The 22,228-nt window shown below is 35.1% G+C and overlaps 2 protein-coding genes and 1 pseudogene across 2 annotated transcripts; 1 reads left to right on the top strand and 2 right to left on the bottom strand.

Moving 5' to 3' along the window:
- Positions 1-1,637: 1,637 nt before the first annotated feature.
- LOC111401120 (photosystem I reaction center subunit N, chloroplastic-like) lies at positions 1,638-2,581 on the top strand. Its single transcript, XM_023028696.1, has 3 exons — positions 1,638-2,068; positions 2,137-2,262; positions 2,364-2,581. The coding sequence occupies exons 1-3, from the start codon at positions 1,784-1,786 to the stop codon at positions 2,451-2,453; spliced, it is 501 nt and encodes a 166-aa protein (XP_022884464.1). The 5' UTR covers positions 1,638-1,783; the 3' UTR covers positions 2,454-2,581.
- Positions 2,582-2,643: 62 nt separating this feature from the next.
- Positions 2,644-7,697, bottom strand: LOC111401119 (probable polygalacturonase). Its single transcript, XM_023028695.1, has 5 exons — positions 6,900-7,697; positions 6,106-6,226; positions 5,127-5,301; positions 3,963-4,033; positions 2,644-3,832 (listed from the first exon to the last, which is right to left on the bottom strand). Exons 1-5 carry the CDS (start codon positions 7,338-7,340, stop codon positions 3,198-3,200), a joined length of 1,443 nt encoding a protein of 480 aa, XP_022884463.1. The 5' UTR covers positions 7,341-7,697; the 3' UTR covers positions 2,644-3,197.
- Positions 7,698-19,188: 11,491 nt separating this feature from the next.
- LOC111401118 lies at positions 19,189-21,932 on the bottom strand (annotated as a pseudogene).
- Positions 21,933-22,228: the final 296 nt, after the last annotated feature.

The following is a 22,228-nucleotide window of genomic DNA, read 5'->3' as shown; positions in this document are numbered from 1 at the left end:
CTACAAGATGATCAGTCCATCAAAATCCGAGCATAATAAGGAAGAAAAAAAGGGCTCGTAAGGGTGCCCAGTGTACTTGTAAGTCCAAAAGGTTCCACGAGCAATATGGAATAAAAAATTATTGTTACAGTGGCGGCCCTAATTATAGACGGGATGGGCGATCACCTAAGGCTCTATTTTGGTGAGGGCCCCAAATTATGTAAGGTTAATTGGTTAAAGAAAAACGAAAATTATATTTATAAAATTCTTTAACTTAGAATTATCAATAAGCAAACTCTAGAAACTAATAAAAATTGAAATACAAAAATCTTTAGAAGAAACATATAAATGATATAAAACTTATCACTTGTCTATAAGTAATTTGACCATTTATCCTCCAAATGCCCATTTTCTTTTCTTAACCAAATAAAAATGTCTCTTCGTTTCTTCAAATTTCACGTCCAACAGTAACCCACCATATTTTTTTTTCAACCCATCAAGAAATGAATTATTTCTCGTTGAATTAAAATTTTGAAGATTCAATTTAACAAATTGGTTTGGTATCACTGCAATTATTACGACCTTACATATTTTTTAATTTCTCATTTATCTTCAAAACATATACTGTAAAGTTTATAGACTGTTATTGTTATCGTTTTGCTTTAATCTCATGATAATAACCTTTTTAGATGCTTGTTAAAGATACTTTGAATTTAATAATTCTTTGTCCGTATTCATACTTTTTATTTGTAAGTCAATTTAATATGAATTAATCTAAAATTAGAAGCTCATTTGTATTTAGTCGTCATTTTCATTATTTTGTTATACAATCTCTAGCAGTCAATATTCTTTGATTTTGTACATAAGTCACTCAAATACATATTCAATTTTGTTTTAAATAATTGCATTGAGAAAATGATCAAAAAAACAAACAGACCCCTTTACCATTGCATTATAATTTTGTATGCCAAACTTCACTCATAATTTGTATTGCATGTTCATTTTTGATATTTTGTTATTTTTCTCTTCAAATTTTGGGGTTTAGTTGTATCTATTAAATTTTTCTCTTCAAATTTTGATTGAAAGTATGAAATTTGTATGGAAAAAAATTAATTCTAGATAATTCAATTGCCTAGAATTTATTTGTATGGAAATTAGTAATTAAATGTGTTTGATTGATTTAATTTTAAACTTATAAAATATTATACTTGTCAATTTTTTATTAATGAGTAGATGAGAGAGTGGGTAGATAAGAGAGAGAAAGAGTGAGTGAATTACCTGGAAAATAAAAACGTCTTCCTAAAGAAAATACTTTTCTAATTTTTGAGGAAAATATAGTCACGTAACCAAAAGTTTGAAAATATTGTCAATCAAACACTCCAAACTTAGGAACCTGAGTGGAAAAATGTCATTTTTCATGAAAAATAAAGCTGATCAAACACACTCTTAATGTCCCATTATTCCTTTTTGGTGTTCTCAATTCTTGAGATATAATTTTACTAAATTGTTTTCATGGTATAGTTCTCTAGGCTTCTTGGATTGAAGTTATCCAAATCACAGATTTAGATTACAATATGGGGTCCCAAACTCAAGTTCACCACAGAATTTGGCATAAACAGACCCACTACAACACCCCAATTTGCCAATGGGAGTGAGACAATCTCACCTTATCCACACTCCCACCACAACCTTAATTACACATTCCACATTCATCACCACCCCCATCAACCAAAATTTCCACTATCAGATTCTCCATAATACTCAGCCTCTGCTCCACCAGATCACGGCAAATAAACCACCGCAGATGGCAGCCATGAACTCTAGCGTGTTGGCTTGCAACTATGTCATGTCAGGCACTGAGCTTAGCTCAAAGGTTGTTTCAATGCCTTCGGTTGCCACCCCGATAGCACCTGTTCAGAAATTGCCTGTAATAAGGGCCCAACAGGTTAAAATTTCTGACTCGAATGAGTCGGGAAGAAGAGCAGCAGTTCTTTGCCTTGGCGCAGCCCTTTTGAGTGCTGCAGTTTCCACCTCCTCTGCCAGTGCCGGCATCATTGAGGAATATATCGAAAAGAGCAAGACCAACAAGGTCAGCTTACAATCATAAAACTTGTTTAAATGCACCAACTTAATACTAAAAAATTCTGGCCGTCGTAGGAACTGAATGACAAGAAGAGGCTGGCCACCAGTGGCGCCAACTTCGCTCGGGCATTCACAGTTCAGTTTGGCACATGCAAGTTCCCTGAAAATTTTACTGGGTGCCAAGATCTCGCCAAACAGAAGGTTTGATTTGATCTAATGCCCACCAAAAAAATTCTTTCTTATTTATTCTCCGGGTTAGCTTTGAAACTTATTTGTGCTAATTCTACTACTACTTTACGCAGAAAGTGCCATTTATATCTGAAGACTTGGAATTGGAGTGCAAAGGGAAGGACAAATACAAGTGCGGTTCGAATGTGTTCTGGAAATGGTGAATACTGCAAAACCTTCATAACTACCCTTCCCCAATATGTATTTACATTTTAAGTTGAGAATTTCCGTTCTCTCTCTGTTTGATTGATCAATCGTATGTTTTAAGTGTCATTTGATTCTTCGAATTTCATGGAATCAAGCTGCATCACATGGCATAAGAGAAAATGAAAATAGCAACAAATTGTGAAATAATGGCAGGAGAAGAATTCTGTATAATTTATATATATCATCAGAGTTCCAGAATCCTGGACTTCTGCTTTATGATGAACTAATACAAAGAATTTCAGATCCGTTCTAATAAATATTGCACCCCAGTAAAATAGGCAGCAAAAATGTTACCTTTACATGTATTTCAACTCTCTTTATCTCTGTAAGCATTTCCATCATTAAATATCGAAAACTGACAAAATGGACGAGGAACTCTGAAAACAGAAAAAGAAGAAACGCCATGTTGACGCGGATGCATTTGATTAAGATTCCTGCAATTGATGTGGGTTGTTCCAACAGAAGTATTCTCAAAAAAAATGCATGTACAGCTGAATGTGAAAACACGATACTGTACCAAAATGCAAGCCAATAGGAACTTTCCTTCTTATAGGCCTGCGATGAGCCCCAGATTTCCTTTCTACGCAGGATGTTATATACAAACTAAGCAAACCCCTTCACTTCTATCACATGTTCCGCAACTACAATAAGATTAGTGTCAGCTATAATACCACAAATTTCTAAGCCATCATAACAAAACCTTAAGAATATGAACACCATGATGAGGATCCATTTTTTTGCAACTCTAAACATGGCACAGGGAACACTCCTTCACTAAAGCCCGAGATAAACTCACAGTTCCAACTTATAGAAGGGGATAAACCTTGTATACTAACATTTTTCATGCAAATATCCTCAAATGGGGCACCTTCTATACCCAGTAGCAAGGGAGCTTTTCTCGAATCCACACTAACCACATCAACTATAGAAATCCCTTGAACTTTTGGTAAGGCTTTAGGATCAAATTTCTCATCAGGGTGGTCATTTGCACCTCTACTAAACCTTATAGGTACCTTGACTCTCTCCATTGTTATGTTACGCATAGTGATATTCCTTATATACCCTCCTCTTCCCTTGTCAGTTTTTATTCGCACCCCGGCTGCTGAATCTCTTATGTATAAATCCTCTACAATGATATTTCTAATTCCACCAGACATTTCACTTCCAATTCCAACACCAGAGCACGTAGGAGTTGTGCCTGAAACTCGCCTTATAGTGATGTTTACACTTGGAAGTGACATGGTGATACCATATTGGTCCCAGCCACTCTTCACGGCTACCAGGTCATCACCACTCTCAATATAACAATCTTCAATGCAGACATTTGTGCTTGAATCTGATAAAGAAAGAAAGAGGCTGTCTTCGATAATTCATTCTACATTGATTATAGTATTAATATCTAAGCTGATTAGACATTCATGGAAAAGAAATCTTTAGCGATGTTATGCTTAGATAACTCGTGGTACCTGGATCTATGCCATCAGTATTTGGAGCATTGAGGGGTGCCAAGATTGTCATGTCTTTGATCACAACATTGCTGGAGGAAAAAAAAAAAAAAAGAAGGTTAATCAATTTTGTAAAATTTAAATAAATAAATGTGTCCTAAGAAAACTATAAAAATTGTGCATGTGTCAAATGCTTCTGATTAAAGAATTCAGTCTACACATGAGGAAGCATGTTGAAGACTAAAGTTAAATAAGGTAATGTAATATCGCTGTAACAATTTAAGCTTTTTATACGAGATGGTTCAACAATAATTATGAAGTTGGAGTTTCCTCCATTTTATGTTAACTCTTCATCCTTTCCACATTCTGTACGTTCCACGGGCAAAAAGAAATAGCAGAATTTTAAATTTTTACATTTAAACAATCCAATATCTCTGAAATTCTGTACACTGTATTTTAACCCATTAAATTCATCTCCTTAAGACCATCCACATGGTTCCTTAGTTGAATCCTATAAGAAAACCATTTTATTTTTATTGTTCTGATGTGGCATAGAGAATCTGTTAAAAGCTTGGTGACATGAGTTTTGATGTATTTGAAGATTGACATCCTCTCTATCTTTTCCTCTGGCTTGCTGGCCCAATAGTCCAACACATAAGACAACAGTCTTGCTATTATTTACTTCATTCCCATTAGATGCTTTGATTTATTTACTTTAAAATAGCCGATACACTCCATTATAATAATCAAAAGGACAAAGAAATGATGCTCAAATCTATTTTTCATGGAAAGATGCAACAAATGTTTAAACTCCAAAAGACACTTTGTTTCTCTAAATATCCTCTTTTCTTGCCTAATAAAACCACTTGGAAAGAACTTTTCTCATTGGATACTACTAAATTGCTACTAAGCTCTTCTATAGAATACTAAGCCCCTGTTTGACAACCATTATTTGAAAACTCTTTTTTTCCCAATTTGACAACCATTATTTGAAAAATCTTTTTTTTTTTTTTTTTACATAATCATTTTCAACCACATATTCATCCAATTAAATATTCTACACGTAAACCCAAAACTTTTCACTTTTTTTTTACCATACATTCTCCTAAAAATCACTGTTCAAAACATTGTGTTTCCCAAATAATAGCCATCAAAGAGGGGCTAAATAAAAGAAGCAAGTGATACCTGCAATAAACGGGATGAACAGTCCAGAATGGAGAATTGAGGAAAGTTAGGTTGGAGATTAGGATATTATTTGAGTTGATGAATTCAACAAGGTGACCTCTGGTGTGCTTTAGAGTCCTATTCCACCAAAGATCCCACCACATCTTTCCCTGACCATCAATAGTGCCATTATTCCCTGCAAATGAATGGCTGCAATTAATTAGATCTACTCGTTGATTTTCTTCGATATGTTCAACTTAAATAATTTCTTGAAGACTAATCAAGGAGTAGAAGCAAGTATCAATAAACATTTTACACCATCTCGATTATTGTAGTTTGCCAAAGACTTCTTTAATTCAAATGAGGAGATATAATATGATATCACAGTCAGCAAAATACTGGGTTCAAATCTAATTGTAATTCATTATTCAAATTCTATGACTAAGATTCACCAAAACTAATTTGCAGGAAAGTCTCATTTACTATTTTGCTCTTTTAGCAAGATTGAAATTGCATAACAATCTAAGGCGTGACTGATGGGGAATGGAGACATATAATAAGTCACAACACACACTTTTGATTAATTATAAAGTGCTAGTTGGACAAAGCATGCCATTGGATAATCTTATCTCTTTTGATATCATGCAGCCACATGTGTAAGCATTCTTCAAAGTCATAAAGTAAAATTCTGGTTAGATATACTGGTGTCAAAATAAATCAGCACATCAAAACACACAGTCCGGCCCTACATCCGAGCCATGCTATACTCCACTATAGAGCCATGTCGATCGCGTCTACGAAAGAGAAAAAAGAAACTGAGAAATAAAATTTGATTTGGAAAAAAAAAAATGTAAAAGTTGCACTGACCAAACTATGTCAAGTCAGATGAATTTAGTTACGCAACCAGTGACATCTCAAGTTGGGTGCTTGTTAAAGTTATGGCCATTACCTAAAATTATTTATAATGATTAATAATGACTTAAGTTTCAAGAGTTCATACCTGTAATCACAACATTGGTAAGGGAATCTCCATGGATGAGGCTAATATGTCTCCCTCCTAACCTCTCTCTCCCTCTTCCATAAGAAGGCAATGGCTGGATGATGGGCCATTCCTCAGGGTCCTACTATCAATAAGTATTGAATTATAAATCACCATTACAATTTATGTAACTAACTTCAAATTTTATTAAAATATAGTTTAATTTGCTACTTATTTTCTTCCACCAAAAAAAAAAAAAAAGTGTTGGTGGATTCAAAACGGATAAATTTCATTCTCAGTCATTATACTTTTATAATATCAATAGGAAAAATGACCTTCAATTTACTGTGCTTCAAAATTTTTCCAATCAGATAATTATTTCACTCATGTAATCGATGATTTGATAGTTAATAAGCCCATGTTTGACAGTTTTTTTTTTTTTTTTTTTAGAAGACCAAGTTTTTTAATATTAAATTTTGGAAGAATGTGGAGTTAAAGGAAAAAATTTTGATTTACGAGAAAAATATTTTATCGCCAAAATGTGTGTTGAAACTTGAAAGTGAGCATAAGAAAAAAATGGGAAAGAATGATCTAAATTTCATTTATTTTTCTAAAATTATACTTCTTTTACATAAACGACTAACATTTACGCGTGATGAATCATATTAAAGTGTATTATCCTATGAAAATCAAATTCATCAACTTCTACAGGTGGAATTGGACCTTCTTGAATGAAATTAAGGTGATAATACGATGTAAGAAATTTGAAGTACAGGTACTAAAATAAAAATTTAGTATGACATGATATTAGTCACCTGAGATCCCAGGATAACAGCATCATCTTCAAGAAACAGAGTGAAATTACTGGTAAGATTGAAGCTTCCTGTTAACCATCTACCTTTTGGAACATTCAACTGGGCCCCACCTTTCTGCCGGAAGCTATCCATGTACCCCATCGCCTTTCGAAACGCCGCAGTATTAGAGGTTTTCCCATCGCCCACCCCACCAAACTGAATGATTGATTTCACCATCTTTCTCGGCTGGACCTCCATGAAAAGCCCGGAGCAAGTCCTGGGTCCACCCGGACCCGAGAAACCAGCCCGTCCGGTTACCGACTCGATTGGAAACAGGGAATTCTTTGTGATCTGAATGCCGAAAATCGTTACCACTGTGACAACAAGCAACAGAAAAGCCCATGAAGGCCTTGTAAATCTCGCCTTGATGATGTTAAATAATGGGTTTTCACCTTCCATCATCTATTATCTGTTTATACATGTATCTATGTATACACACATGCATGAAAACTCTGTAATAATTTTGTTTACAAACAGATGCGGATATAAACAAAATTGATGAGTATCCCAATCCTGGATGGGGATCTAAAACACGGTATTGTCTTTATGTTAGGAAATCCTTGTTGGTTGTGATTTGATGGAACAGCGGGGAATACACACAGAAATTGCAGATTTGAATATGGAAGGAGGTGAAGTCGTGAAGAGTTTGATTGAACGGGCACATTTTTTGTGTGGGCCCTTCTCCGAGAAAGTTCAAGGAAGGCGTGATCCTAGTATTTCCGGGTGCCACACTGCCACGCGTTCCCATGGGTACAAATTGTTTCATTTTTTTTTTTTTTTCTATTTCAGAAAATTTTTGAGTTTTAATTTCTAGAAGTTTAGTCCATATTGGATTTGGATTAAAATTTCAAATCAAAATTAACAATTAATTTTAACTACACATTTTCTGTTATTTACAACTTTTTAATCATATATTTTATCAATTTTTATTAAAATATACTGAAAACTTGATTTTAATCAATATCAAATAAGAGCTTAATTTATAATATTATTAACAAAAATAAAGAAAAGATAAAGCTTGACTTTTGCAAAGAGACTTGTGTTTCATTATTAGAAAATTTAGATTGAATAAAGCCACTTGTCCAAATTAGGGGGGGGGAGACAGATTGACGTGTCAAAAAATGATTGGATTTTTTGTTTTAATATTTCAAATTGTCCAATTATACATCGACAAGTGCCCTATCTGAATTTAAATCTGGATACGTAGTATGATTGATTTATATTAGCAAAACAGGAGTAAAAGTAAGGTAACTTAAGCAATGTTCTATTCCCTAATGGGCAAAACATAAGACACCTGGAGTTACACTTTTCTGTACCTTTATAGAATAGTTAATAGGAAAATTGTTTTAAACGCTCACGAACATTTTCTTAAGTTGCATTTTAATCCAAATTGTTTAAACATGGATTAAATGGTCTTAAATCTTTTCATTTTTTGGATCAAATGATCCTTTTGAACAGAACACCCGTCCAATAGGATTGTTAATTTTGTGCAGTTGTCCTTATTTTGTTTTTATTTCAAGGGATAATTTCATTAATTGATGTTTTTTTTTTTTTAAAGGCCAAGAAATCTAAACATAAATAAAAATTTGATTTTGATCTAACCATCCCACCTCACAGTACTATCACACACTACATTGCACCACCATCGCCACAAATAGTATTCTTCTCTCGCTTCTAAAACATAATCTCTCTCACACATTCAAACGCAATTTTCACTTTAAAATCTATTTATTTTATTTTTTGTATTGCAGTCTTTAATTGTTGCCCACACCTAATTTTCCTCCATTTTATAAGTAGTTTTTTTTCCCCATCTATGGGGTCTCTCTTTTTGGTATGGAATTAGATTATCTCCCACGCAAACTATGAAGCTCCAATTTTTATCCTTTTGTGTGGTATTAAAAACATGTTCAAATTGAATTTTCTCAAGTTTTTAACGTAAAGAAAGGTAAACTTTTGACAAAAATATTTTACTTTAGAATTTTTTAAGTTGGGGTTTAATGAGTTCTTAAAATTTTTTTCATTTGGGTTTGTCAGAATTTGATTAAGAATCGTTATAGTGAACAACTTTCCGTCACCATAATTATTATGAACTAAATTTTATGCTTGATCATGTAAAGAGTTGTGTGATCCAAGTTGTATGGTGGCGATTTGGTATGAGCGTATGGCAGTTCGTAGAGTGTACGGAGGAAGATGAATTTCTTTATCTTATATTTAAAAAAAAATAGTAGAAAAAGTTAATTGACCAGACTATATCTTGAAATAAAAGAAAAAAAAACAAGGACAATTGCATTGCACGTACAAAATTAACGGCTCATTTGATTGGATTCCATTTAAAAGGACCATTTTTGCCCCAAGTGAAATGATTTGGGAAATTTGTGTCACATCTAAAAGGTTTGGATCAAAAGTACAATTTGAACAACAATTCAGGACCATTTGCACCAATTTCTCAAATTAATAAAGTAGAAAAGCAGATTTGCATTCAATAAAAAGGAGCAAAATATATTAATGAGAATAAAAGTTTTCTTTTCTTCCCTTTTAAGTGACTTAGATTCACCGGCATGGAGCAGTGCACGAGGATGCAAGTTGATTGATATACGGACAAAAACGGTGATTTCTTTTTTTCTTGAACCCGTTCTTCGCGGCACATTGCACATGAGTGCTTTTACTATTCTATTTCTACCCCCAATTCTCTCTCTTCACTCTTTTTATATTTTTTTTTTCTTTCCTCTCTTGGTGACTCTTAGGTTCTGCTTGGTCATTTTAGAATAATATTATTTCTAGTAGTTCATGCATCGATTCACTTACCGTTACATGTATGGAATGTAAAACGACTGCGACAGTAAATCACTACAAATAACATTACTCGTCATTTTATCATTAATGTTAACCCTTGTTTGTTTACGTCATTTACGAAATGTTAGAAAATCGATGTTTATTAGGTTTTTGAGGAACTCACTCAAAATTAATGAAATGTAATTTGGATCGTATTTTTTAATCGACTAGTTTTTAATCTTTTTACAAATTTTTCCTAATTTTACTCTATATAAAATAATATTTTTCAAATCTACAGTAAAAATGAATGAAGATTGGATAATTATTCATCGAACACTTATTTTAATTATTACTAATTTTACTCTCTAAAATAATTATTTTCAAATTTTCTTCCAATGTTTACCATTTCTAAAATAAACACCTCGTAAACGCTCAAAATCGAGGTTTAAATCGGTATCCCAAAACTCATACTCCGGAGATCTAGAGTGGTTTTTAATTTAATGAAAATTAGTTCTAGTTCTATTTCATATTTGAAATTTTTGAGATTATAAGTTGGTGGGTCCCATGAATGTGAAGTTAAAAATGAATAAAAGTAACTGATCCAATAAAATATATAATTAAAAATAAAGTTTGAGCAACTTAAATCTGCAAAAAGATTTACCAACGAGAGCTAGTAAATTTTACTAGTATTTTTCATTATTTACGAATATTATGTTGTCTCATTAGAGAGGACAGATACATTTTCTGCACTATGTGGGCCTGATTATTTTAATTCTTAAAGGTCCAACCAGGAATCTGATGATAAATAATTAAATATACACGCCTTCATCTAATCCCCCAAAAGAGGTGAAGTTAGATTGAGCCCGACAAGGTTTTTGTTTTTACTTCTGTTTCTGTAGAAAAGTTTTTAAGGAAGAGTGTCCATTTCATGAGAAGGTTCATGGGCAGAGCCAATGCATGTCCAGTGCGGGCACGGACTTTTGGGCAGATTTTTTTTTAACCCACTTATAAAGTTTCAGATATCAATAATAGTGAATATTCATAGCTTTTTTTCAATGTACAATGTCCAGCTCAGAGAGCGAAGCCCTATTAGACCCATTTCCTTAAAATTCAATTGGCCCAAACTCATTCATTCATTTGAATCAATCCAACCCTTTGTCTGTGAGTGAGAGAATTCATCCCTGTTGTAGCGTCGCAATTCCGATTCGCACAGAGTATTAAAACTCGTAAGGAACAAGTGAAATATATAAATTATGTCGTTTTTAGTATTATCGTACTATTATTTTATTTTTTTAGTGTCATTAAATCCATGACCAAAACCTCGACATTTGACGTCAAAAAATTTTTGTCCGCGCTGAACTAAAATCACGGCTCCGCCCCTGAGAAGGTTAACTTAAGTCAACTTCATCTAAAATCTCTCATAGCAAGACAAAACATTTTAAAAAAATTATCGAAATATATTCAAAAACAACTTGTTAATCTTAAAAGCAACTTTCAACTTTTCCAAATTCCTATCGAACGGACCTTAGGCCAACTTTCTGTAAAATTTCCTAATCTCATAAGCTGGTTGAATTTTCAAAAATTCTGCCAAACATACCCTAACTACAATGAGTTATGACCTCCGAAAAAAACTATTGAGTTTATTTTAGGCTGAGTGAAATGGTGAAAGCACTGTGTACTTAATTTCTAAGACTAGCAAATAAGATCTGTTGATCCCTGAAAAAAATGCTATAAGTGCCTGCATTTTATGGCATCAGTACAAAATTTTTGATCTTCAAATGATCCTAGAGATCTCAAGCATCATCAAGTTACATTCTTTAATTATAAAAATTGAAATCAATTTTACCCTCCATTAATAATTATCGTATTACAAAAAATAGTTCACTATAACCTGTTAGTGACACGATGACAAGATAACGGTCAGATGTACGACATGAACCTCAACGTTTAATGTGGATCCACGCACATCTGATCCAAGAAATATTGATTGAATAGTCATACCCAGGAAAATGAGCTGAATACGGAATCCCAACTAGTAAAAACTTGATCAAAGCCCAAACTGCATTCTTCTTGTTCCTGAAGTTCTCTTTCAGCAATGCAAACTTTTTCTTACACTGATTAGCAGTTGGGAATTGCAGCTGCTACTCTTTTCCATCGCTGGTTAGTGTTGTTCGGGAAGGTTTTAAGAGCTTGGACCAAAGCTTTTTCCTATACGTCAGACCATATATCTTCGTTAGAATTTGAAGGCGTCACCTTTGCAGTATCATTTGTTGGAAAAAATGAGTAAATGACTCACTTTTGACAAGATTTTCGATGGGACCCGTTGGTCCAATTTAGAAGATCAAAGTTGATCCGTATTCTCCTCCGTGAGAGAGTCAAAATCATATATTTACTTGTCAAAAATGAAGCTCGGGTGAATGAGAAATTGGAGCTTAAAAATGACCATTGGAAGATGGTTATGTGGGAAAAATTTTAGTCCTACATAGGAAAAATTTAAGTTAGTCTCACTTTAGATATGGTTGCACATTGAAATGGTGCAATTATGTGTAGCATAGAAGCTCTCTCCACGCGCGCGCAGGGGGTGCAAATCTCGGACTAAAATTGCTTTCGAACTTTGAATTTGTGTGCGGGCACGACTTGCGTACACAAATATCGAACCGAACGGAGCGAAAATTGGCCCCTCCGAAGAGCCCACGCTTTGCAATTTTTTTGCTTTCTTCACTGACTTTTGAGTTTTTGAAACTTCTAAAACTTCCACAAATTGAAGTGACTCCAATGTTAATTGTCATAGAGTTAATGACAGATTTATACTATATTAAATCTCAAATTTTTCAGCAATAAAATATATGAAAAATCTCACCAAAAAAACACATGAAATTCTCTCTGCACGAAAATTTGTAGATTCTGTCATCATCTTCTTTCTGTCCAGTGAAGTCGTGGTGGTGGTGATACTGTTTAGATGCTAAATTGGTTCGCCGGAGTAGTTTCGATAGTGCTCAAATTATGCTGATTTTGCCTTTGTATCCTGAGAAACAAACGCTCGGACTAGACCTCAAGCACTTACGGTGAGGGGGCGAATCTATTTTAAGGAAACTGTGTTCGCACAGGCCTCGGGTTGAAAATTTATCTGCTATTTATTTAGTTTGTATTTTATTCTTGCAGATTTATTTATTTAGCGATTTACACATCTCATTTATTGTTTGTTAAATTTATGTTAGCAATAGATTTCTAGAAGAAGAAAAATAAAATAAAATACACTTTTTTTTTTCATTTCGTTATATATGTGAAAAATAGATTTCACATATACAGTATTTCTATTTGTAAGTGAAAAATTTTGTGTTATTTTAGTTAATGTATGAATGAAAACACTTTATGCAAATTCTGTGTAAATACGGTGAGCTTCGCTTGTAAATACAGTGAGCTACCATATACAGTGAGCTTTCTCAATATACGGTAAGCTGCCAAATACGATGATCTGCTTAGCATATATGGTAAGCTGTCATATACGGTGAATTGAATTGACAAATACGGTAAGCGTGAATCCAGTGTCTAAATCATATATACGGTATATGAGAACCCGATTCCACTCCCTACACTACCAATTAAATTTACCAACAAACTTAAAATAGATTCCTAAAGGAAAAATTGGTTTCTTAAATTGTTAATTTTAGAAACTAATTTCTTTTTGTTTGATTTTCAAAAATGGCAAATGAATCGACCAACATGGATGTGACCCAAACTGTGCCTACTGGAAATCAAGCTATGGGCTCAACTGTGGCTCAAGGGCCAAGCTCTGTTGTGGCTCAGACTGTGACTAGATTGTCAAGTCTTGTTGTGAGTCAAACTGTGGCTCCAACAACTGGCCATACATTAATGTTTCGGTTAATCATGGAGAAAAATCAGAGAAATTCAATAGTGTGAATTTCAAAAGGTGGCAGCAGAAAATACTATTTTATCTTACCACTTTGAATCTTGTGAGATTCTTGACTAAGACCGCTTCAAAACTCAATGAGGGTGAAGGAGATGTTCAAGTAATCAGTGCACTCGATGCTTGGAACCACTGGAATTTTTTGTGCCGAAATTATATTATAAACAGCTTAGCAGACACGCTATACAATGTGTATAGTACTATGAAAACTGCTAAGGAACTTTGGGAGTCTTTGGACAAAAAATATAAAACTGAGGATGTCGGGGCTAAAAAGTTCATTGTCGGCAAATTCCTAGACTATAAAATGGTGGACTTCAAAACAGTTATCAGTCAAGTGCAAGAACTCCAAGTGATTTTTCACGAAATTCATGCGGAAGGAATGATTTTGAGTGAAACTTTTCAAATGGTTGTAATTATTGAAAAATTGCCCCTCGTATGGAAAGATTTCAAAAATTATTTGAAACACAAGCGAAAGGAAATGAACGTCGAAAAACTAATTGTTAGATTTCGAATTAAAGAAGACAACAAGAGTTCCGAAAAGAAGTGGTTCAATCCTAGTGCTGCTAAAGCTAATGTTGTGGAGCATGGTCAAAGTAGTAAGACCTACAAAAACAAGTCTGGGTCATCCATTGGCAAAAGGACCAAGCAAGGACCGAAAGGTGGAATTTCTAAGAAGAAATTTCAAGGGAAATGCTTCAATTGTGACAAAGTAGGTCATAAGTCTTTGGAGTGCAGATTGCCAAAGAAGAAGAAAGAAGCAAATGTGGTTGACTACATGACACAAGATGTGTCGAAGTTGAATCTTTCAGCTGTAGTTTCTGAAGTGAACATGGTAGGATCAAACCCTAAGGAGTGGTGGATTGACACCGGTGCTACGAGGCATGTGTGCTCTGATAAGGAGTTGTTTGCAGCATTTGAAGCAATTGAGAATGGAGAGAAGTTGTTCATGAAAAATTCAACAACTTCTGAAATCAAAAGTCAAAGAAAGGTGGTTCTGAAAATGACCTCGGGAAAAGAGCTGACTCTCAACAATGTGCTATATGTGCCAAAAATTCGCAAGAACCTAGTGTTCGGGTCGCTTTTGAATAAGCATGACTTTCGCACTGTGTTTGAGTCAGACAAAATTATTTTGTCAAAAAGTGGAATATTTGTCGGAAAATGATATGTTTCCGACAGTATGTTTAAGCTCAATATAATGGTTGTTAAACCAAAAATGAATAAAGCAATCTCTTTTGCTTATTTGCTTGAGTCTTCCAATTTTTGGCATGGTAGACTAGGACATGTTAACTATGATACTTTACGAAGACTAGTTAACTTGAATTGCATACCCGAGTTCCACATTGATTCAAAACATAAGTGTGAAACTTGTGTTAAGACAAAATTGACAAGGTCATCGTTTAAATCAATTAAATGGAACACAGAACCACTTGATTTAATTTACAATGACGTATGTGACTTAAAACTTGTACAAACAAGAGGTGGCAACAAGTATTTCATTACTTTTGTAGACGATAGCACCAAATACTGTTATGTGTATTTGATAAAAAGTAAAGATGAAGCTATAGAGAAATTTGTTCTCTATAAGAGTGAAGTTGAAACTCAACTTAATAAGAAAACTAAGGTGTCAAGAAGCGATCGAGGTGGTGAGTCTGAAGTACCATTTACGGAACTCTGTGCACAACACGGAATCATACATGAAACCATCGCACCTTATTCACCACAACAAAATGGTGTTGCTGAACAGCAAAATCGTACTTTAAAGGAAATGATAAATGCAATGCTAGTAAGTTCTGGGTTACCTCGGAACATGTGGGGGAAGCTGTATTATTAGCAAATTATCTTTTAAATAAGGTACCTCGAAAAAAAATGGAAAAGACTCCTTATTAGTTATGGAAAGGAAGAAAGTCTTCCTATAAATACTTACAAATGTGGGGGTGTCTTGCTGAAGTGGTCGTTCCAACACCAAAGAAGGTAAGAATAGGGCCAAAGACAGTAGATTGCATCTTCATTGGGTATGCACACAACAGTAGTGCTTATCGATTTCTTGTGTATGATTCTAAAATCCCTGACATATACAAAAACACAATATTAGAATCAAGAAATGCTTCATTCTTTGAACATGTATTTCCGTGCAAGTCCAAAGAGGAAGCAAGCTCCTCCAAACGAATATATGAGACTATGACTGAAAATAATCATGATGAAGAACTAGAAGAGGAGACTGAGGTTAGACATAGCAAACGGGAAAGGACAGAAAAATGGTATGGCCCTAATTTTCTGGCCTATATGCTAGAAAGTGAATCTCAAAGATATCAAGTGGCTGTGAATTCCTCGGAAGGACCTCAATGGAAGGAGGCCATTAAAAGTGAGATAGATTCCATACTGCAAAATCATACATATGAGCTAATGGATCTTCCTCTAGGAAGCAAATCACTAGGCTATAAATGGATTTTCAAAAGGAAAATGAGAGCAGATGGAACTATTGAAAAGTACAAGGCCAGATTAGTAATAAAATGTTACAAACAAAGGGAAGGTCTTGATTACTTTGATACGTATTCTTCAGTGACGAGAATAATATCGATTAGGTTGATAATTGCGATTGCCACTTTGCGAAATCTTGAAGTACATTAAATGGATGTTAAAATTACCTTTCTAAATGGAGATTTAGAAGAAGAAATTTATATGGAACAACCCGAGGGGTTTTCATCACTAGGGCAGAAAAGAAAGTTTGTAAATTGGTGAAGTCACTATATGGCTTGAAACAAGCACCCAAACAATGGCATAAAAAATTTGATAATATCATGATAGAGAGTGGATTTAAAATCAATGAGTGTGACTAATGTGCTTACATTAAAAACACTAAAGATGGTTATGTCATTTTATGTCTTTACGTTGACGACATGCTTATTGTCCGTAGTGACAATAAGATGATTGAATCCACTAAATATATGTTGAATTCGAGATTTAACATGAAAGATAAGGGTTTAGCTGATGTTATTCTTGGAGTCAAAATCTCAAGAACATCAGATTGACTTGTTCTAAGTCAGTCACATTATGTGGACAAAATTTTGAAAAAATTCAATAAAGATGATACTGGCTTGACTAGAACACCGATAGATACGAGTCAACATCTTTCAAAACAACGGTGAAAGTGTTTCTCAAGTAGAATACTCGAGAGTTATTGGAAGTCTAATGTACTTGATGAGTTGTGTAAGACCAGACATAGCCTACACAATCAGTAAACTGAGCAGATACATGAGTAATCCAGGAGTTGATCACTGGAAAGGAATAGTAAGAGTACTAAGGTACTTAAGATATACTCATGACTATGGACTACATTATACCAGATATCCAGCGGTCATTGAAGGATACAGTGATGCTAATTGGATATCTGATATAAAAGACTCAAAGTCCACCAGTGGATTTGTGTTTACATTAGGAGGTGCTGCCATATCTTGGAAATCCTCTAAGCAAATAGTTATAGCCAAATCTACGATGGAATCTAAGTTTATAGCTCTAGATAAATATGGTGAAGAGGTCGAATAGTTGCGCAACTTCTTAGAGGACATTCCAAGATGGTCAAAACCTATGCTAGCAATTTGCATATATTGTGACAGTCAATCAGCAATAGGAAGGGCACAAAGTAACATGTACAATGGTAAGTTTAGACATATACGTCGTAGACACAATACCATAAGACAACTACTCTCAACTGGAGTTATCACTATTGACTATATAAGGTCAAAAGATAACATTGCGGATCCGCTAACCAAAGGGTTAAATAGAGAGTTAGTTGGAAAATCATCGAAAGGAATGGAACTTAAGCCCTTGAATGAATAAGTCATTACAAAGGAAATCCAACCTAGTTGACTAGATATCCCAAGATCTAGGTTTAAAAGGACAACCTAATTGTAAAGGCTTAATAAAATCACTGTAGGGGTGTTTCCTCCTGTCCATTCCAATGATATAACAGTGATACCCATAAGAATGAAGGATAAGCAATAGGCTTTTAATAATTCTTATGCGTCGAAGTTCGAGCCAAGTAATGCAGGTTACTTGTAATAAAAAATCACCTATGTGAGAGAGAAGTAGGGCCGCTTCTAAGAGAATTGTGTGGGGCTCAATTCTTAAGAACTCTCACAAAACCAGACATATGTTCATGGCCAAAACGATCATAATAATGAGAATTGAATTGTGTTAGGAAGAATCCTGTGTGAAGTATATCATTGTTTACATAAACGGCACAACAGTTCAAGGACATCACGTCTACTGGTCAGCTAGTAAAGTAAATATGCTTTCATAAGGGAATGTTCAAAGGGTGATACCTACCTATCCTATGCAAGCTTCAATCGTTGAACTTTATCACCTAGTCTCGTGTCTCACGGTCTCATATCTTTCCTAATTTTTATTCATGTGGGGGATTGTTGGAAAAAATAAGTAAATGACTCACTTTTGGCAAGATTTTCGATGGAACCCATTGGTCCAATTTAGAAGATCAAAGTTGATCCATGTTCTCCTACGTGAAAGCATCAAAATCATTTATTTACTTGCCAAAACTGAAGCTCGGGTAAATGAGAAATTGGAGCTCAAAATTGACCATTGGAAGATGGTTATATGGGAAAAATTGAAGTTAGTTCCACATAGGAAAAATATGAAAGCAAGGACCACTTTAAATATGGTTGCACATTGGAAGGGTGTAATCATATGTAGCATCGAGGCTCTCTTCATGTGCGTGCACAGGGAGTGCAAATCTCGGACCGAAATTGCCTTCGGACCTTGAACTTCTGTGGGGGGACGACCTGTGTACACGATTATCGAACCGAACGGAGCAAAAATTGGCCCCTCCGGAGAGCCCTTGTTTTGCAATTTTTTGCTTTCTCCATTGACTTTTGAGTTTCTGAAACTTCCAAAACTTTCAGAAATTGAAGTAACTCCAATGTTAATTGCCATAAAGTTAATGACAAATTTATGCTATATTAAATCTCAAATTTTCCAACAATAAAACATATGAAAAATCTCACTAGGAAAACACACGAAATTCTCTCTGGACGAAAATTTCCAGATTCTGTCGTCGTCTTCTTTCTGTCCAGTGAAGTCGTCTTGGTGGTGATACTGTTCAGACGCTAAATCAGTTTGCCGGAGTAGTTTCTGTAGTGCTTAGACTCTACTGATTTTACCGTTGTATCCTAGGAAACAAATGCTTGGACTAGACCTCAAGCACTTAAGGTGAGGGGCCGGATCTATTTTAAGAAAATTGTATTCGCACAGGCCTCGGGTTGAAAACTTATCTGCTATTTGTTTAATTTACATTTTATTTTTACAGATTTATTTATTTAGCGATTTACACGTCTTATATATTGTTTGTAAAATTTATGTTAGAAATAGATTTCTAGAAGAAAAAAAATACACGTTTTTTTTTCAATTCGTTTTATGTGTGAGTGTGAAAAATAGATTTCACATACGGTATTTCTATTTGTAAGTAAAAAAATTTGTGTTATTTTAGTTATTGTATGAATAAAAACACTTTATGCAAATTTTGTGCAAATACGGTGAGTTTCGCCTGCAAATACAGTGAGCTGCCATATACGACGAGCTTTCTACATATACGGTAAGTTGCAAATACGGTAAGTTGCCTGGCATATACGGTAAGTTGCCAAATACGGTGAGCTGTCTAACATACACTGTAAGCTGCCATATACGGTGAATTGAACTGCCAAATACGGTAAACAATTGCCAAATACGGTAAGCATGAATCCGGTGTCTAAATCACATATACGGTATATAAGAACCCGATTCCACTCCATACGCTACCAATTAAATTTACCAACATTATTATCCTCTTGAGTTTTGGTAGTTTTCAGTCTGGCTGGATGACTCCTGCAAATTATCAGATTTAGCAGTATTCTTCACTGGCACATTGCTATTCCTCAACTTCTCTTTCATCAATGCAAACTTCTGCTTACATTGGCTTACAGTTTTCCCAGGAATCGCAGCTACAACTCGTTCCCATCCCTGATTAGTTTCCTTAGGGAAAGTCTATAGAGCTTGAACTAAAGCTCTTTCCCGTATGTCTAACCACATATCAAGAACTGAAATTGAAGTAACCACATTAGCAGCACTTGTGTTATTTGAGTTCTGGAAGCTTCTGCTATGATTTGGTAATTCTTGCAAATTGCCTACATCAGAGGCGTTCTTCTTGGCTATATTATCCCTCTATACTTCCTCTCTAGTTGAAAGAGGAGATGCAATTGATTGGCCTATCCTTTTCTCAAGGAATGAGTCAAAGCTTTAGCAGAGTCAGGTTTTAGTAGAAGAACTATTTTCGTAGCCTTGAGAATATCTTCAACTGATCTTGCAGTACCAATGTACTCAGATATCACTTCCACCTTTGAGAAGTTCCTTTAAGATATTTTTGCATCCCTTTTCTCGAAAGCTCAATCTCCTCTTTGCTCAGAGGTTTTTCCCTTTTCTCGTGGCCGCTAAATATATCTTCTCCATTTGCTACCGCCATACCATTCGGCTGTAACTTGTTCTCCTCTTATTTCCCATCCTTCAATTTGCGATCTAATCTGAGCACCTCCTTGAGAACTTCATATCTCTCTAGCCCTTCATTTTCTTCCATCTTGTCACACAAATTACGCAGTTGTTCGATATCAAGTGACATACAAAAACTTTCTACATAATCATTGCTAAGATCCACCAGATGTTAGGATAAAATTGGAGATGAAAGTGTTCGACAACGGGTCCTCTCTTTTCTCAATAATTTTTTCTCTTTCTCCTTCAACTTTTTCTGACTTAAAGCAGCTTCAGCAGCCTTTCTTTCCTCCTCTTCTTTCCTACGTCTCTCCTTTTCTGCAATCCTTGCCGCTTCTTCCTCCTGCAATTTTTTTGCTAAAAGTTTGGCCTCCTTCTTCCTTTGCTTTTCAGCTTTCTGCTCCTCTTTTTCTTTATAGAATTCTAGCATCCCTTTTATAGGCATTATCAACAAGAGTACGTATACGTGCATATTTATACTTTCTTGCCTTCTCTGAAAGTTTTGCATTCTGCCTTTCCATCCACCTCCTGTGATCACGACACTCGGCTTGCTCTAGGTCAAACTCATTAGCATGAAAAAATTCCCTCCAGCTCTTGAAGCTGTACAAAAAACCATAAAAGCTACTTCTTTGACAATACTATTATCGTCTCCCAAGGTCGGGACAGGCTGGTTCACTGACCAGCGCCCATTCCTCAAGAATGCAGGTCCAAAACCCTTGAAGAAGTCCTGCGGGGCACAATCAGACTGGATTTCATCATCGAACTCGTATGTGGAATCATAGACTCTTCTTCTGATAGGGTCAATCAACACCTCATAGGCTTCTTGAATGGCCTTAAAGTGACTCTTTTCATCCTTCTTCGCTTGCTTTACAGCCTCTGTTTCCTCAGCAACCAGCAAAGAAGTCAGCTTGTCTGGATGATACCTTAAAGCAGGCTCACGATAAATCTTTTTTTATCTGATCCTCATTAGCAAGATACCTCAAATGGCTCAACCCCAAAAGAGCATAATGATCCTACTGCTTTGTTTCGCCATCAGATTTCTTCTTGCCTTTACTGCTATTAGAATTAGATGATTCCACATACATCTGCTCCTTCTCATTCAAAATTTCCTTCTTTCCACCATCATCCGCATTTTCTTCTTACAATAGACCTATCAACCTAAGAGCAGCAGCATGAAATGCATACCGTGCAGGCTCAAGCTTTGAAGCCTTAACTGGAAGACCATTAGAGAAAACATGGATTGGTTCTCCACCTATAATTTCTGGAGAGTACGTGATAAGCCGAATGCCTTTTTGAGCAGTCATACAGCTATTATCTTTGTCCAGAGTTACCCAAAAATAAGAATAAGCCACTGAATTTCTGGCACCTAGAGATTTTAAACAAACAAGAATCAAACCCCACATATTAAGAAGCTCGACAACAAACGGTATCCGTAATATTCATTAAAATGTCATTTTGCGGAATTCCATATTAACCAATAATAAAAGAAATTCAGGTTAATAATGTCATTTTTCCTCCAAAAATACTTATAAGAAATGAAACCTAATATAAAGAACAAAATTGATAAGGAAAACATCCACATTGTTACAGCACTCATGCAGAAAATGAAAATTCGTAATAAATAATTTCGGTATGAATAAAACTAACAGCGACTCTGAGTGTAGATGAAAATGGCAACTCAACGATAGAGCGATTGAAGATGACTTTTGGAGGGTTTGGATTGACGAAGCTAGGGTTTTATTCTTGTGCAGAGGCAGACTGAAGAAGAGGACAAATACATGAAGAAAGAAATGGCAAGTGTATTGTTAAAAAAAAAAAAAAGGGTTTGAGCCCCAATCTTGAGGCCCCACCTCCCCGTCCATAGAACTTTGTGTGGAAGGGAAATAGCGGGATGTGCCCCCAACAGATCAGGAAATAAGAGTTGCCTATACATTGTGCCTACAAGGAGTCCAATTCTATGTCTTAGGAATCGAATCCCCACACTGCGGCTGCCAACAAGGCATGAGATAACCTCACTCCTATCCTTTGCACTACTGGGTTATGCCCCGGAAGGCTAGCA

Source organism: Olea europaea, chromosome 10 (assembly GCF_002742605.1).
Source record: "Olea europaea var. sylvestris chromosome 10, O_europaea_v1, whole genome shotgun sequence".
NCBI classification, from domain to species: Eukaryota; Viridiplantae; Streptophyta; class Magnoliopsida; order Lamiales; family Oleaceae; genus Olea; species Olea europaea.
The sequence above is the reverse complement of the archived record's forward strand: the minus strand, read 5'-3'. Positions and strand labels throughout refer to the sequence as shown.

Excerpts from the sequence above, each read along its gene's own strand:
- LOC111401120 (XM_023028696.1), top strand. The coding sequence starts at position 1,784 with ATGGCAGCCATGAACTCTAGCGTGTTGGCTTGCAACTATGTCATGTCA. Across the intron at positions 2,069-2,136 it reads AAAAGAGCAAGACCAACAAG|GAACTGAATGACAAGAAGAG; the intron begins GTCAGCTTACAA and ends TGGCCGTCGTAG. Across the intron at positions 2,263-2,363 it reads AAGATCTCGCCAAACAGAAG|AAAGTGCCATTTATATCTGA; the intron begins GTTTGATTTGAT and ends TACTTTACGCAG.
- LOC111401119 (XM_023028695.1), bottom strand. The coding sequence starts at position 7,340 with ATGATGGAAGGTGAAAACCCATTATTTAACATCATCAAGGCGAGATTT. Across the intron at positions 6,227-6,899 it reads CTGTTATCCTGGGATCTCAG|GACCCTGAGGAATGGCCCAT; the intron begins GTGACTAATATC and ends TATTGATAGTAG. Across the intron at positions 4,034-5,126 it reads GTTCATCCCGTTTATTGCAG|CAATGTTGTGATCAAAGACA; the intron begins GTATCACTTGCT and ends TTTTTCCTCCAG.